This window comes from Halichoerus grypus, chromosome 13 (assembly GCF_964656455.1).
Source record: "Halichoerus grypus chromosome 13, mHalGry1.hap1.1, whole genome shotgun sequence".
Taxonomy (NCBI): domain Eukaryota; kingdom Metazoa; phylum Chordata; class Mammalia; order Carnivora; family Phocidae; genus Halichoerus; species Halichoerus grypus.
Genome location: NC_135724.1, coordinates 38,325,891 through 38,343,559, shown reverse-complemented (window position 1 = coordinate 38,343,559; position 17,669 = coordinate 38,325,891). Strand labels below are relative to the sequence as shown.

At 39.7% G+C, this 17,669-nt stretch overlaps 1 protein-coding gene across 1 annotated transcript in view; it reads left to right on the top strand.

Moving 5' to 3' along the window:
* The first annotated feature begins 1,347 nt into the window (after positions 1-1,347).
* Positions 1,348-17,669, top strand: part of ASXL3 (ASXL transcriptional regulator 3) — a 179,811-nt gene continuing 163,489 nt past the window's right edge. The window contains exon 1 of the mRNA XM_078060460.1: positions 1,348-1,466. Within this exon, the coding sequence (XP_077916586.1) occupies positions 1,413-1,466 (54 nt within the window). The 5' untranslated portion in view covers positions 1,348-1,412. The remainder of the gene's footprint in view (positions 1,467-17,669) is intronic.

The window sequence follows — 17,669 nt, the reverse complement described above, 5'->3', positions numbered from 1 at the left end:
GTACTATTTACATACCATTATTATTACATTTAGGAAATAACCTTACATAAATAATCCAGTATGAGTGCCCTTTTTGTTTTTTAGATACTCAAATACACACATAATTAATGTGTGGGTCATAAAGCCACTTTTTTCTTTGCTTAACAATAACTTTCTTGACCTAAACAATTTACCAGCGATCCAAGAAGTTGGAAAGGTTACAATAAACTTTCAAGTCTTAACATATCATTTTGTAGTTCGCTAACAAGGTTAACAATCCCACTTTTCATGCATTCCAAACCCGGCAATTATAAATAATTTTCAAAACACGCAAGTGCTAGCTGTACAGTTGTTTACAGATGCATCACGTTTTACGCTATGGAATGATGACCGTACGGTATTTAAAAATGGTGCTAAGGCACAGCATGGCACTGATCTACGCCACGGCCACAACTCTTTGGTCTTGCATTGTTTAAGATGATGTAGGTGGCTCAATGTTGTGTCAAGTTGCACGTTCAGTATTAGTTCTGTAAGAGGCTGGTTTTGTACCCTTTCAGCAAGGCTCTGGGAATCCACCCAGCCAAGCAGAAAAGGGTTAAAGGAGTCCAGCAGAGGGAAGTAGTGCGGAGTGAGTTTGAGTGTGTGTGTGTGTGTGTGTGTGTGAAAGAGAGAGAGAGAGAGAGAGAGTGTGTGTGAGTGTGAGCGCACAGGACAGAAGCATCGAGTTGCGGAGCGGACTCGTACACAAGTTCCAAAGGCCACAGTGGCCTCGGTTTTCGGCCCTAGCGGGCCCCGGGGACACGGCCTGAGCCCAGTGGGTAGCGCCCCGTGGATTTGGGGGGCTGGGTTGGAAGGAGAGGGGTCTCGCGAGGGTTTCAGGGCGTGGTTGGAGTGGGGGGCGCGCGGCGGGTGTGCGCGGGTGTGCGCGCGCGAGAGGGCGAGTGTGAGCGCGGCGAGTGTGAGCGCGGCGAGTGTGAGCGCGGCGAGTGTGAGCGCGGCGAGTGTGCGGCCGCGTCGCCATTCCCCGTGACGTCAGAGTGTATTGTTGTGAGCGGGGCCGAGCGGAGCATCCCCGGAGCTGTCACCGCGGCGGCCGCGGCGGCGGCGCAGCGCGAGCCCCGCACGAGCGAGCCCGGCCGGCGCCGCCCCCGCCCCTGTCCCCGGCCCCGCCGCCGCCGCCCCAGCCCCCGCCCCCGGCCCGCCCGCCGCGCGCCGCCGCCGCCGCCCGCGCGCCCCCACCCACCCCACCCCACCCCCTCGCTCCATCCCTCCCACCCGCCGCCGCCGCCGCCGCCGCCGCCGCCGCCCGCGCGCCTCCCCCCGCGGAGCGAGTGCGGGTCACCGGGTCACTGGGTCATTGTCTCCGCGCCCGAACCCCGAGCACCCCGTGGAATCCCCCACGTCATCATCAGAACCATCAATGAGATGCAAACATGAAAGACAAGAGGAAGAAGAAGGACCGCACCTGGGCCGAGGCTGCCCGCCTGGTACGTACCGCCCCCCGCCCGCCGCCCGCGCGTCCTGCCGGCCCCGCCGCTCGCCCCGCGCCGGCCCGCGGCGGCGGAGACGGCCACTTCCAGCCCGAGCCGCCGCCCGCTCGCCGGGCTCCTGCTCTTTGTTATTCTGCGGGAGTGGGCTCGCCCAGGGGCCCCTGTGTGTGTGCGTGCGCGCGCGGAGGGGCGCAGCGATTATCTCGGGGAGCCCCGCGCCCGCCGCGCCCGGGACCGCCCGGGACACTTCTCCCGGTACTTCGCTCTCGGGGCTCGGCTGTGCCTTTGCCACGGGTGAATTTCCGAGCGCTCGGCCCCGCTCGACTTCCCTCTCTGCCGCTCCGGAGACCTTTGTGTGGCAATTACCACTCCCTCCCGGCCCCTCCACCTCCCGGAATTTCATCAATAACTCTCTGTGCACGGTCTGTGTGTACGTTCGGCGTTTGTGAGTTCATACATTTTACACGTGCATGCACGGTGTGTGTCCGACACGGACTTGTGGGGCGTGTGTGCATGTGGGCTAGGTCGTGCGTGTCTGTGTGCCGTGTCGTGTGCATTATGTATGCACAGTGATAGGTGCATGTTTTGTGTGGATCAAGTTCGTTTGTGTTTTGTAGGTATTGTGTTCTGCTCGATGTTTGTGTGTACATTCTGTGCACGTGTGTGCAGTTTTTGAGTGTGTGTGTCGAGGCGTGTGTGTGTTTGGTGAAGTTGGGTCAGTGTCATTTGTAGTGGGAGGTTATTAAGAGTGTACATCTAGGTGTGTTTTAATGCTGGCTTCCTGGGCGGTGTTACTTGGCTGCTTTTCTTTAACCTTTCGGAGCTTACGTTTTAATCATCGAAAGAATGTCTCTATAGAAATGCTGGTTGGCAAAGGGGCGTCGGCGTCTTTGGTTTGATGCATGTGTATGTGTGGGTTTTTTTTTTTTTTTTTTTCTTTTAAAGGACAGCTGTAAACGGATTTTTTAAAAAGGATATTTCTGTACAGTGTGCCTCACGGGAATGCAAGGCATTACATTTGAAGCTCAGCCTTTCAGGATTTCGGCTGCATAAATTAAATATTTATTTAGCGAACTTACTGTCTTTTATAATTGGCCAAAAGAAAGCAGACTGCATGCAATGGAGGGCGGGGTGGGGGGGTGGAAGACTACAGAACATGTTATTGGGTTGACTTTGTAAAGATTGTTTTACTATAACTGTGGGTTTTTTTGTTTGTTTGTTTGTTTGTTTGTTTTTAAGCCTTTGAGTAACTACATCATGCTCAAGGAGAACATTTGTCAAAAGTAATTATCTGAGTTTGGTTGAGGGGCCTTGCTGGTATGTTTCTGGATTGGAGCAAAGGGTTTTAAATAATTGACCCTATTGCCCTATGAAGCAGTGACAAAAGTCCCTTTTAATTGCGGTCTAGTTATTGGAAGCTGAAGTGGGTAGGCCCCTTTACTTCATCTCTTAATTTGTAGTAGTGTATATTATGATTTCTCCTCTTATCTGTGATTGTGTTAATTACTAAATCACTCACTGTCTGTGGATGAATGGGCAGGTGATAGTCATTCTCTAATGAACTGCATCTGGGAGAGGAAACTTATCTGTGAGGAATATGTGAAAAGTAAGCAGTAAGTGTTAAGTAGATGCCAGATTGATGTTATCACTGAATTTTTGCTAGAGCATAGTACGTTACTTATTGTTTGCTCAGCCATTAATTCAGAATTGCGTGGGGGTGTGCAAGGCTTCTGAAAATGCGTTATTCAGGTTCCTTAGAGTGGCAATCAAGTGTTATAGAGTTTCAGTGTATGTGTTTTAAACAAGTGAGTTGACTTATAAATATTTTAAAATAATGATTCATGAATTACCTATATCTGCCTGCAGAGAATTATTTAATAAATAACATCATTCTGATAGAATTTAAAGCTAACCATTTGTATTCAACCAGTATTTGTTACTATTCCTGAAAATACTGTGCTCTATTTGATGTAATCATAATGGATCTGTATTGATAAATCCTGAAATAGATTTCTTAGTTACAGCTTTTTGTTAAAAGTTGCCTTTTCCTCTTATAAAGTTTCATTGATGGGAAAAGACACACTAGGAGTCATCAACACAAAAGAATTAATCATAGACCAGATGTCTCTATTTTAACCAGACATATTGAACTTGTAGTTATGGTAATTTTTCAATTTGTTTCAAGTTATTTTTCCCCTGATAGTTGTACAAATGTGTATGTATTCAAAATGTGACAGTTGAAATAAAATACTGAACAAAATAGCAAGTAATTATACTAGAAATATCTTTCTGAGAAATTTGTGATTTGTGATTGTGACTGATGATCATTCTTAACTTTGTGAATAAAAAGGGATCCATTTGAGTAATAGTGGTTTTTTTCATGTTTTCTTTATGATTACATGAATACATATAGACTTAAACTCTCTTACAAACTTGCATGAAAAAATTTTTACTCTTATAATTGTAGTATTAATTTACACTCAATTAAAAAGGCATGCTGTTTTGGGGGGCATTTCTGTGCTATAAATACTATCATTACACATTTCACACTGCCGCTCATGGTCTTGCTGTGGTTGTTGCTGTTAAGGACTTTTAGCCTTTTCTCCATCAAATGTTAAACTAGGTGTCTGATTTTAAAAGTAAAGACTATGGATGGACAGAAAATATGCATGTGGTTCTTGAGATATATGAACTAAAGACAGTATCCAAATTAACATTAAGAGTAACCTTCCAATCATATCGTATATACTGTGTATCTCCTACTGTAGTGTGTGTGTGTGTGTGAGCGAGATTATCTTGGAAGAGCGGGTATCAGGGGAGAGGAAATGCAAAATACATTTTTTGAACTGTGACCAAAAGCTTATGTTTCAATGTAGCTTTGCATTCATTTTTAAGAAAAATATAGATGGAAGAAGAACAGTTCTTTGTAGAGTAAGAACTTACAGTCGACAACAGAATTTGTGCTTGCTTTCTTTGTGAGAAAAGTATATGGTCTGTAAATCTACAAACTCTGAGTGGCAACTCCAGGGATTTTGCTTTAGATAGAGATGCAGCTATCAAGCCCTACCAATTTTCTCACAGAAGTATGTCATGTTTGTATGTGGTGAGCCTGCTTAGCTTAGGAAAGAAGGAATGGTAGTATAATTTTTCTGTATTTTCAGGAATGTCGTGATTATTAACAGGCTGCCATTTTAAAACAGTAACACCACATCTTTTCTCTCTCTCTCTCCTTTTTTTTTTCTTTTTTTGGTCTTTTTGCCCTGCATCAGTTGGAGAAATTTCAGCCTTTAGCCTCCTCCACTCCCCCTCAGCGTTCTGCAGTTGTGGTTGTTACTTTGCGCATTTCCATTTAATATGGAGGCTGCTCCTAAACCAGATGCATTTTCATCTGTTTTATCTGCTCTCCTAAGGTTATAGAGTCTCAGAGGATCCCACAATCACATGGAAGTATCTTCTGTCTTAATATTTGTAGACCACAATAAGAATAAAAATCAAAACCATAACTCATGTCGAGCTGGGGCTTTGACTTTAATCCTTTTGACTTTTATCTCAAGTCTTCACTCTGTTACTATAAATACAGTTTAAACCATTGTGAAAGGATCTTCATGCTTCTTTGTAAAAAAAAAAAAATGGGGATTTGACAGGACTTTGTTTTACTGCACTAAGGGGTTTCTTTGTTACTGGCTTAACACAGAACATACTGTTATTTATATATTTATTCTAGGTTAATTCTTTTTTTTTTTTCTGACATGCAAAAATGTTGCTTTGAGAAGTCCTTTTTGATAGTTTCATCACTTTGTTCTATAGGGAATGCTGCTGGTAAGATAATGATTCAGTGTATTAATTTGTTCCCTGAGTTTCTTCTGTTTGTTTCATTCCTTACAATCTTTGTTTAGTTTCACTGGCACCTGAAAATAAATCTTAACAATCTTCAATAGCTTTGTGCTTGGTAACATGGCTGATTTATTTGCTTGTAGTTCACAAAAATAATGACTATTAGTAGGGTTTTTTTTTTTTTTGCGGGTTTTTTTGTTTTTGTTTTTTTGTTTTTTGGTAGTTCAAGGTGACCTTTGGGGGAAAATTTTTTTAATGGCAAATTTGCCTCATTGTTGGGAGAAAACAGATACATATCTTTTTATGCCATAGCAAAGAGTTACTGAAGGTTTTAGTAAATTGAAATTCTGTAAATCAGACTAAAAATTAAGTGGGGGTTTATGAATTAAAAGGAAATCTGTGTGAATATTTTGCACAGAGAAGATTCTTTTGCATAATGCATTATATGCTAAATAAACTCTTAGGGTTCCTGTGAAATAAAACCGAATGATATTGGTAGCTGTTAAAATAGAAAACAATTCATAATTGTTAATTTACTGGTTGCCTTGTCTTTTGTCTTTGTATTTTAGAAGTATATATAATTTTTCAGGAATGATGAACATGGGGATGGAGGGGAGAGCATTGGTACTGCTTTTGGCATTTTCTCACTGTGCTTCGATTTCAGGTTATGACCAGGCCTTGACAGTTGAGAACATTTTTACTTGTGATTTGGGGTAAGCCCCAAAGGTGCACATGAGCATAATTGTGACAGTGCTTATTGGCTTACGAGCCTGGCTAACGTATATGGCAAATGGAGTTTTATTTTCAGTCGCTTACATTTCAATTGGTTTGATTCAGCTGTTTTCTGTGATCTACACGTAACATCATCTCTTTATGTCTGTATCTCATCATCTCTTCTTTCAGACAGGGAACCTAAATTTTCATTGCAATTTGAAAGATGGAAAAGAGTTTAGCAATCTCTCTGCCTCTGAGTTTCAAGTTGGGAAAAACGTGTTTGAAATAAATGAGAAATGTGAACTTAGGCCTAGTGTTTAGGTTGTTAATTTTTTATTTCCTGCTGACATGAAAGGCAATTTTAAGAGTTGATCCTTTCTTAAGTTTTTCTCTTCTTTGAGAAGTCTTCGATAGCAGATGATTCCTTGGATGTCAGAAATGGACTCTTGGTGTCTTCTGGCTTTTAGACTTGTAGAGTTGTACCTGTAAAGGAGTCTCACCACAGAGAAGTGAACTTATAAAGTAATGAAATTTAATATTTAATAATATAATAGTTTCAACCTTCACTGAAATGCACTGGAAATGTGAAGTATGGTCCCTAACCATTTTGACGGTTCCTACATATACAGCTCAAATGCTGGGGAGGATACAAAGATACATCCTCAAGGAGTGTTGAGTTCAGTAGGGGAGACAAGGAAAACTGAGGAAGACTGAGCAGACACCATCTGCAGGTGTCACAGGAATGATCAAGCAGGTGCTAGTTTATGGATTTACAGAAGGGAGAAGCTGTGTGGTATGTGGAGATTGCAGAAGGCTTAATGGATTAGGTGAAACTTGGTTTGTCCTTGAAATATGAGTAAGATTGAACCAGTGAGGAGAGGAGAACATTCTAAGAAGAGAGCCCTGCATGAGCAAAGGTGTCATGTCAGGCAAGAGGATGGGTTCAGGAGGCCGTGAGCGGACAAGTCTAGAAATACCCAAAGACTTGAGGGGGTTGGCATGGCAATAAAGTTGAAAATTACATTGTGACCAAATTGGGGAGCGATTTGCAAGTTATTTCCAGAATGTTGGGCCTTGTAAATTGTAGCCTGGGGCTGGTGGGGTAGGTATAGAAATAGGATTTTTTTTTTAAAAACACACACACAAAACAAAATGACTATCTATTATAGAGAGAGGGGACACCAGTGCTCTGGGGATGTCTCTGAATGCTTCCGTTATTGGGTAAAAGAGTCTGAAAACAAAATTGATGTTAGAAACATTTTAAATAACGCAACTTTATTCTGTCCCATAGCCTTTGCCAAATGAGGCAAAGTAAACATCAGTGAGTAATATACATTACATTTGTAGAAAACATACACAGGGCACTCTGTTACCTAAAATACTCTCTTGAGATCAGTAGGTAGCTAGGGTTATTTCAGTAACTCAGTCGCCAAATGTGTGGTTTAATGATATGCCCAATGTCATCACCCTGTCTGTAAGGAGCACAGGATTTTTTTTTTTTTTTTAAATCTGTGTTGTTCTTTCTGATTTTTAAAAACGAACAGAGGCATTTTAACTGATGTGAATTTAACTGATTTGTTGCATGGAGGCATAGGGAGGATCCAAGCCTCTAGCAGACTCATTTCCTGCTTTTCAGATGGCCTGCTTTTCATTTCTCTTTCTCATCAAAAGTCTGCATAAAGTTATTATTATTATTAATTTATTATTATTAATTTATAATTTAAAATCCCCCCCACCCTTCCTGCAGAAGTTGTCAATAGCAGGTCCAGGCTCCTTCCTGATAGGGCTGGGAGGAGGGGCATCTGTATAGAACCACTTTCAGCTATTTGCCAGCACTGAGTGCCTTGATTGTTCTGCTTTTGTCCCTGCACAGTTGGTAGCTGTGGAAATCTAGCCCGGATTGAAACTTTCCCTGAAGAGCCCTTGGGGAACAAATAGAAACATTATATGATTAGCCACATTGTTTTCATTATTAAACAAATCTACATAAAAGGGTAGCAATTAACAGCTTTATCAGCCTGAACTTAGACACCTACCTCTCCTCTCCCCTCAATATTCCCACTTGAAGTGGGAACAATTAACTGTTGCTGGTTTTAATGTCAGCAACTGACAACATTAAATTGGGAATAGGCACTTCTCCTGGTTGATTGACATATAGCCCTCTGACACATTCTTATGTGTTTTAAGGCAAATTCATGCCCTGGGGTTAGAGCCAAAGGGCTTGTCAGAACATTGGCTTTAATAGCTGAAATGTATAACTTAAATGACATCCAAGACCTTAGCCTTTGGTGGAACTTTTAGAACCTGAGGAATCCTCTAAGGCAGTGCGATCTGTACTTAGTGGACACATTAGAAATTGTAAGATTTTTTTCCTAAGTATACAGATGTATAATTTATTTTACAATAGTTATTTACCATGGACTTATTTTGCATATATTAGCATAAATTAGTCCATGAAAAACTACATAATGATGTTTAAAATAATTCCAGAATTGCTGCTTTTTTTTTGGCAAGTGCTGTATTCTTCTTCAGTTATGAAGTTGTTGAGTTCCAAATATATTATTTATGACTTAAAGGAGGGAATAGGATGGACCCCCTTCACCTTATTCAGAAGACAGATGGCATTTCTGAGATTTCATTAACTAAAAGGTATTAGAACCTATTTTAATAATGTCAAGGAGTTAGAAATTGAGATAGTATCTTTGGACTTATTTTCCAGATCAGTTACAGAGAAAACATGATATAATGAAGCTGTTGGTTATTCTTAGTTTTTTTTTTTAATGTCAAAAATAAATGACTGCATATATAGTTTGTACATATATCAAAACCTTGTTGACTGCAAGAACTGAGTTGCTGTTTGGATCATCAGGATTCTGTATGATGCTCTTTTAGTGTTCTGAGACTCAATTTCAGTGTGGGGGAAGGGGTCCCCACACATACAACAGGCAAACACCTGCAGGGTATCCAAGTATTCAACTCAGTTCTGCCACTGTCTACCCAGAGACACCATCAGATTCAACAGGTTAAGGCTTCAGTCCTACAGTAGTTCCCCCCGCCCCCTTCAGAAGCCAGTAGCAAGTCCAGGTGGTTATTACTTATGCTTCTGACTGACCTACCGGCTATAGATTGGAAGTTCCAATGACCTCTCCATGGACTTCAGAGGCCAGTTGCAAGTCCAAGTTGTTACCTGTATTTCTGACTGGCTGTAAAATCAGAGCTTCCCAAGACCTCTTCCTCAGGTTCAATTAATTTGCTACACAGTTCACAGAACTCTGAGAAACATACTACTTACTAGATTACTAAATCACTAGTTTATTATAAAGGATATAACTCAGGAACAGCCAGATGAAAGAAATGCATAGGGCAAGATATGGGTTAGGGAATAGAGCTTCCACGTCTCTCCAAGTGAGCCACTCTCTCAAAGTCTCCACATGTTCACCACCCCAGAAGTGATCCGAACTCTGTCCCTGTTTTCATGGAGGCTTCATTACATAGTCATGATTGATCAAATCATTGGCCTTGAGCACTTTATTTAACCTCCAGCCCCTCCTCCTCCCCCAAGGTCGGGGAGTAGGACTGAAAGTTCAAACCTTCTAATCACGTGATTGGCTCCATTGTCAACCAGCCCCCATCCTTAGGTACTTTCCAGAAGTCATCTCATTAACATAATGAAAGACACTTTTATCATTCTCAACACTTGGGAAATTCTGAGGTTTTAGGAGCTCTGTGCCAGAAAAAGGACAAAGACCAAATACATACCATTATAAATCACAGCATCACCCCTTCACCCTCCCTCCCCCACACCGTGCACACACAACAGATACTCTTTTTTTAAAAAGTATTTATAAGAAAATCTCCTTCCTTTAAAATATGTTGTCTTCAAATTCTTGCAACCAGAAGTCTCTCCTAAATCCTTCCTGTTTAATTTGTCTCTTTTAAAGCAATCCAAGAAATTAAATTAAAACATTTTGCATCAAACTTCTCTGATACTCTTCTTGTTCCCTTTCCATCACTATCCTTGCTCTTTCCTGCTTGTTTGAGGGTCTCCTTCTCTCAGTTTCCCCTTTAGTGTCGATGTATATTAGAATGCTGCCTAGCCCCTCCATTTTATTCCCATTTTCCTCCTGTCCATGACCTTCTCGTCTGCTTCAGTGGTCATTCTCTCATGGTGAGAACTCCAGCCTTGATATTTTCCCTAAATTTCAGACTTATATTAACAATTCCTTTGTGTATCTCTAGGTACACTGGGTATTTCAAATGAAATTTATCCAGTTCAATTAAACAATTATTGGATATCTCCCACAAAAGTGTTGTACGTTGAGTACAAAAAAAGAAATGTGATAGCATTCTTATCTGGGTGGGGGTACTTATCTATGTAACACCTATCTAAACACCTGGTATCTGTGGGGAATGGTAAATTCTGTCTTAAATATAGTTCACATTTAGCTCCTCCTCTTTTCATTCACTATATTTTACATAGTTCTGATCTTCCAACTAATTTTGTCTCTAATCTCTTTTTCAAAATCTTACAGAAGCTGTATTTCTCTTTCTAGAGTAGATCTGATCTTACTGAATCTTTTCTCTGCTTAAAAACTCTTGTGATTATCTTCAAGTTAAAGTCGAACAGGTCATGGGAAACCCTTTTCAATATTGGCAACACTTTTTAAACTGGTATGTGATGATTGTTTTTCCTAATAATATGCAGAACTTTGCATTTTTTGTCCGTTATAAATCACACTGGTGTTCCAATTTCTACAGCCTTCTACAGATTTATTTTATATTCTTTTTAAAACACAATGAAGACAGTTAAACTTATCAGTGGGTAGTTACATGTATCAACATTTTATCACCTTCTGTGCTCAACTCTGTTTCTTGTATCATACTCCCCCTTCTTTGTAAATTACCTCCTTTTAACAGTTTTTTTTTTTTTTTAAATGAGGGGACTCTGGGTTCATGAACAGTCTTCATATATCTAAAATGTTTTTGTTTTGCCCACCCCTTAAATCTTTTTTATTAAACTTTAATATTTTGAAAGAATTATAGACTCATATGAAGTTCTAAGAATTAAAAAAGAGAACTGCGAGCAAATGGCCACATGCTCCGCCTGTTATCCACACTCTCTCCCTAAATCCTTCCTATCCTCATAAATTTAATCTGAACACAGTCCAGATTGGGTGTAAAAAAGTGGCCAAGAGAAGTCTTTAGGAAGATTATCCCCCAAATATGTAGATTATAATTCAAAAAAGAGATGTCTTCACAAAGGTCACCACATCTTTCATTAAAAAAAAAAAAAGTGGAGAAACTTGATAGGGAAAAACTAAAAGATACAATGTTGTTCTCACCTTTGAGTGATAATTTATCTAGTTATAAAAGTTTTAATTGACAATTTTTTACTCTTAATATTTTGGAAATGTTTCTTCATTATGTTCTTGTATCAGTGGTTGTGACACTGTGTGTGGGGTGAGTTTATTACTTTTTAAGAGGTAATATGCTTTTGTATCTGAGAGTTGTTATGTGTTCTCTTTACCCTTGAAATTCTGCAGTTTTAGTACTCTGTCTTAAATGTTTATGGGTAGATTTGTCTTTGTTCTGCTTGGTATCGTGTGTGTGTGTGTGTGTGTGTGTGTGTGTGTGTGTGTGTATTTTAGAGTATATTTAATTGTTGCCTTCTTTATGCCTTACAATTTTAATCATGTTGTAGTGTAGAACTTATTTTTGGCATTGTATCCCCACCAGACCATGAATTCTTTGAAATCTTCTAAGAGTTCCCTCAACATGTAGTAGTTTAGCATATTCAGTTTATGGTTTGCAAATGATTTAAGAACGATGCAGAAAGGACCCCCCTCATACTGAACAAGATACAGCAGTGAATGCGTTAGCTTCGTCAGTCAGGATTATGGGTTGCAAGCAACAGAAAGCAAGTCTTGGTAACTTAAGTAGAAAAGGATTTTTTGGAGTCCATAAAGTAGTTCATATAATCATCAGGAAGGATCCAAAAAACCAGGCTGGAAAAATAGACAAGGATCAACATTGGCTGGGCAGCAGACACACACAAAGTCATGCTACAAGAACAGTTGGGATATTGCTATGGGCACCACTAATGGTCACCACAGTGAGTTAGTGTTGACATAGGACACTGCCCTTGTTGCCAGTGTATCATATGAGTGTATCACAATCTGCTCTGTCTTTGCATCCCAGGTTCAAGATTCAAAATCACAGGCAGATGCATTTAATTGTCTGTCAAATTCTAGTGCCCATATTTATACCTTAGTTGTTAGGTACTGATGAAAAGGTGTAAATGGCCTCTTCAGTACCATAGTGAAAATCTCTCCATCTGCATTTTCATAGCACTGATAAAGTCAACAAGATTAAAACCGAATGCCTCATTTCTTCCCCACCTCCTGCTTCCCAGCAAGTCTGCTCTTCCTCTCTTTCATCTCTTGGTGAAAGCCACCACCGTCTTCACAGTTGTTCAAGCCAGAAACCTTTTTGTCATCATTAATGTCTTTTTGTATTTTTCCCCTATTATCCAGTAATCACTGAGTTCCACTAGTTTTATCTCCTTTTCTTCAAATCATTATCTTTCCATCCTGCACTCATATCCATTTCCACTGTAATCTACTTTGACACAGGCAGTTTATAGGTTAGGAAAAGAATATAGAATAATGACGGGCCTAAAAGTCAGGCAGATGATGTTTGAGTCTCAGTTCTGCCCCTTACTATGTATTTGACCTTGGGCAAATAATATAACATTTCTCAATTTTAGTTCATTGTGTATTAACAGGGAATAACATAAAAGAGTTGTTGGAATATTTAAATAAGGCAACATGTATAATGTACTTAGTACAGCGTCTGACATTAGAAGATGCCAGTTAATGTCCATGTCTGCTAGTTTTCCTTTTCTCCTTAAGTTCCTGCAACAACCTCGTAATTGATTTCACTGACTACAGACTTCCCTCCACTCAGAATTATTCTTCTTATTGCATCCATAACCGTGTCTTTAAAGGTGAAACTGGTTTATGGTACCCCTTGAGGCTGACTTCGTTTCTGTAGGAAACAGATGGTAGAATCTTAAAGGGGTGATTAAGTGAAGTTAGGACACCAGTAAAAGAAAGGAACAAGGGTTAGCGAGGCAAATCAGGGATGTAAGTAGCAAGAAACTGTCACTCCCCTTAGACTTGAGGGGCCAAGAAGAGTAGGGCATGGTTACTGCAGGATGTGGTCTGTGCTTATAGGAGAAGGGTGCCTGACACAAAGTGTGACCATAGGCAGAGGGATATAGCCACTGGTGGCCCTTACCCCTGCCGGGGGGAGGGGGCACATCACATCAATACACTTACTCCTCTCCCTTCTATTCACTCATCTTCCCTTGGCTTCCTGTTGGCTGAACCCATCCAGAAGCTAGAGGAGAGGGAGGTCTCGGTTGAGAAAATTCCTAGATGTCAGTCTACTGGGTCACAGAGCTGTGTGGGGGGAGGGCAGAGAGTGAATCTGGAGTTGCTAATGGGGAATATACAAAATGCCACTTTTTCAAAAACTTTTATTAGCTTTGCATTATTCTAAAAGTATAGTCCACCTGTTTCAAAATCTTTTAGGTTTCTCTTATTTGTACTTCTCCAGTTTCATTGCTTGATTCTCTTCTCCAGTCATATAAAAGTTGTGTTAGATCTCTGAATTTATCATACTTTCCCATACTTTGCCTTAACTTTGTACACGTTGTTTCTTCTCTTTATAACATCGTCCCTCTCCCCCTTCTTTTTATCTGGCAAATTTCTGTGCTTTCTTCAGATTTCAGTCTCCCTAGAGAAGCTTTTATATGTTCTCAATGCACTATATAGTTGTGACAATATATTAATAATTAGTTGTTTACTTTCTTGTTTCTAATTGTTTCCTGAGTGCCTAATGCCCTACCTCATTTTAAGTTGTTGCTGATTACAGTTGAATAAAGTGAAGGAGTCAGAGTTTTTCAGGGGAGCTGTTAGAGCTAAGTCTAAAAGTTTTCAACATATTTGTAGAACTATAAAACTTATGTCTCCTTGATTTATTTCCGTGCCATGCTGAATTGTCACTGTACAATCTAGAGAAGGGATCAAATTTCTCAAGAACCAACTGGACAACTGATGAATTTTGAAAACCTGTGTCTACTTTCAGCTCACTAGCACCTTTTATTACTTTGGGATAATAATTTGATAGTCATCATACGTAATGGCACTGGAAAATATTCAGTTCCTGCCATTAATGTTAGGTGCCTTGGGGAATGTAATAAGATATGGACCTTGACCTTTGGGAAATTAACTTTAAAAAAAAACCAAAAAATTTCTTAGGGCCCAAGAGATACTTCGCTGTAAATTTAAAGTTATGTAGGGTAGTAGGAGTAAAAGTAATCTTCTTCTGTATTTGATTTTAATAAGGCACAATGATGATTTATAAAGGTTTTCTGGGACTTCCAGAGCAAGTGAATTATCTAGTATATTGACTACAATGCAGATTGGAAATGTTTGCAGAGTGAATAATCTCCTTTTTACATATAAGTAAAATATTTATAAGCTGGATGTCCTAGCCATACAGTATGGGAATCTTACATAACAACAGAATAGTCTTCTCATGTCAGTTGTCATAAAATATTACTATTACTAAAGTAACACTAATTAATAATAGCTAATAAGAACTAATAGTTATTGGGTACTTATATGCCAGACACTGCATTAACTTGTTATATGTGTTATATTGTTTAATCCTGAGAGCAACCCTAGAAGACACATTGTAATATTATCCACATTTTTAAAAAGATTATTTATTTATTTGACACAGAGAGAGAGCAAGTGAGTGCACAAACAGGGGGAGCAGCAGAGGTTGAGGGAGAAGCAGGCTCTCCACTGAGTGGGGAGCCTGATGTGGGGCTCCATCCCAGGACCCTGGGATCATGACCTGAGCAGAAGGCAGAAGCTTAAACGACTGAGCCAACCAGGCGCCCTCAATCCACATTTTTTTAAGTGAAGAAATTTAGATTTAGAATGTCTTGTAGTTGAATTTCTGTCAGTTGAAAGTGAAATAAATTTAACTCAAACTGGTTTATATAAAAAGGCTCACATAACTGAGAAATCCAAGGATAGACTTGAGTTCTAAGTAGATGTCGAGATTCAAAGACCGCCATCAAGGTTTTTGCTTTCTCTATACTTTTGTCTTTGTTTTTGCTTGCCTTCAGGCAGGGTTCAAGCGGAGTTTTGGGCAAGAGAAGGTGGTCACTGGCACCCCAGACCTGCATCCTGTAAGCTTAGCACACCAGTATAAAAAGACTCAATCTTTTTCTATTATTATTATTATTAGTTATTATTTTAATGCTAATCCCAGGGAAGTCTTCACTCTGCCCTACTTGGTTGATATATTCATCCCTCACAGCAATGGCCAGAATCAGATAACGTGATTGATTGACACACAAGGATCACATGGAACAGAGGGAAATTACACAAAAGCACCAATAAAAAGCAGATGGAAAGTATGTTGGGAAAACAAATTATAAGTGCCCTTGCCTTTACTAGAGAGAGGGTGAATTAACTTGCTGTGCTAGTAAGTAGTGGAACAATGATTCAAATCCATGTCTGTCCAACTTTTGGGCTCTAGTCCTTGAGCATGTTAACGTGGATACTTCCTCATTCGTTCTTTCTGGTATTATTTTTATGATATTCATTTTATATTAAAAAAAATGTTAAAGCCAAGGCAGCTATTGCAAAGGTTCTAAAGATTTCTTTGGTCTGTTTCCTCTGAAATTTACTTTCCTGATTTAGAGGCTAAAAGTTACAATGGATGGTTTCTGTTCTATTTTCCCTCACAGACCAGTTTTAGAGTTCTATACGAACAGTCTATATATAACATTTACAACATAGTTTAACACAATTTAGGATCTGAATTCACAAAATATATAATTCTGGGTGAAGCTTCCAGGTACTTTCTGAATACAAGTAAATATTTTTATTCACCAACTAGATGCCAAGGTTTCTTTATGGGGTTGACCATGACCCTTAAAGGATCTGAGCTTAGCAAAAGAGAGCAAACATTTCTGTAGTGTAAATCTTCATTTATTCCTCTGAATACTGAGATAAGATCAACATAATGACTCCTTATTTCATTATAGAATTGTATGGACAGTCTTACTGCTGTTACTTCTTGTCTACTCATCTACTAGTATTTCTCTTCTAGAGATTAAATGAAACAAAGATAGTGCTTCAGGAAATTTCTTCCTCCCCTTTGCCCAGTCTTATGGAAATTTGACCATACTTTCTCAGTTTGGTTGAAGGTGCATGGTACTGAGAGTTGATGTTTATGCGTGGTCTGCTCTGGGTAGAGATGCTACTGTGTACACAGAGAAGAACACTTTTAATCCACCAGGATCTTTGATAAGGGAATGAGAAGAAGAAAGACACTCTTAAACATGCACAAGGATGTTCTCATCCTTTCTCCAATTTTTATATGTCTATCTTGTCACTTTTTGACTAATGCTATCTTTACAAGGTAACTTCCAGTTAACTAAATAAGAAAGACTGTCAGCAGGGGGGAAAAGAAAACAGTGAACAAATAGAGATATTGCATTTTTAGAAATCTTCTAATGACTCTGCCTCCCCCCCCCCTTTTTTTTCAGAATTCACTATTTACTGAGCTCAGCTTCATAGTAGGAAATGCAAGCTGCATGAAAGTTAAACATTTTTTTTTTCCATTGTTAAAAGCTGGAGTGAAGAACGAGTTTTTTGCTTGTTTTTTGTTTTTTGTTTTTTGTTTTTAATTAGTCCAGTCTTCCCACTCCATCTTTTCATGATATTTTGTCTCATTCTATTGGCTCTAGGTGATATGAGAGGCAGCTCTGGGGAAAAAAGCAACCCTAAGCACGTACATGAAAGGTTTCATCCAGAAAAATGGGTGATGAAGAAACAAACAGTAGGACTTTAATAAACTTTAGCGTTTTGTTACAGTCTTCTTCCTGTGTGTTTGTTCTTCTATCTTTAATTGTTTTGGATAGAGTCTACAGGGAAAAAAGATTGTCTTCTGGGTTATTTAAAAAATCTTTATCTTTAACAAATGGTTGACTGGATATTTTGTTAGCAGGCTGGTGCACAGTTCTTTCATTTTCCCTCCTTAGGGACAAATGGTGGGGCTGTACTTTGTCACCCCCTTGAAGTTAGGCGTTAACCCCGTGAGCTCTTTTCTTCCCTCCAGTCAGATTTTGATGCTCCTTATTTCTTTCTCAGTTGTGTTGATCACAGAAGCTGGTGACAAGATGGAATTTCAGTCATCCTGCTTCTAGAGATGTGGACATAGAGATGTGAGTGAGAAATAAGCATTTGTTTTAAGCCACGGAGATTTCAGGGTTTTTTTGGAGGGGAGGGGTTGTTTTGTTTTGTTTTGTTTTTTGTTTTTTGTTTTACTATTTTCTGTCCCTGCCTATCCTGTCAGATGCAGCCCTTATAGCAAAACAGGTGTTTTGTTCTAGGGCGCCTCCTACCTTTGTTTATGAGACACTAAATGCATAATTACATGCTTAAGAGGTAAGGGAGGCAAACAAGGTTAGGTCCCTTTTTTTCTTCTCCATTACATTAAATTGCTCTGTAAAATCAGCCTCTCTCGTATTTATTCTTTGATATTTTCAAACCAGTAAACAAT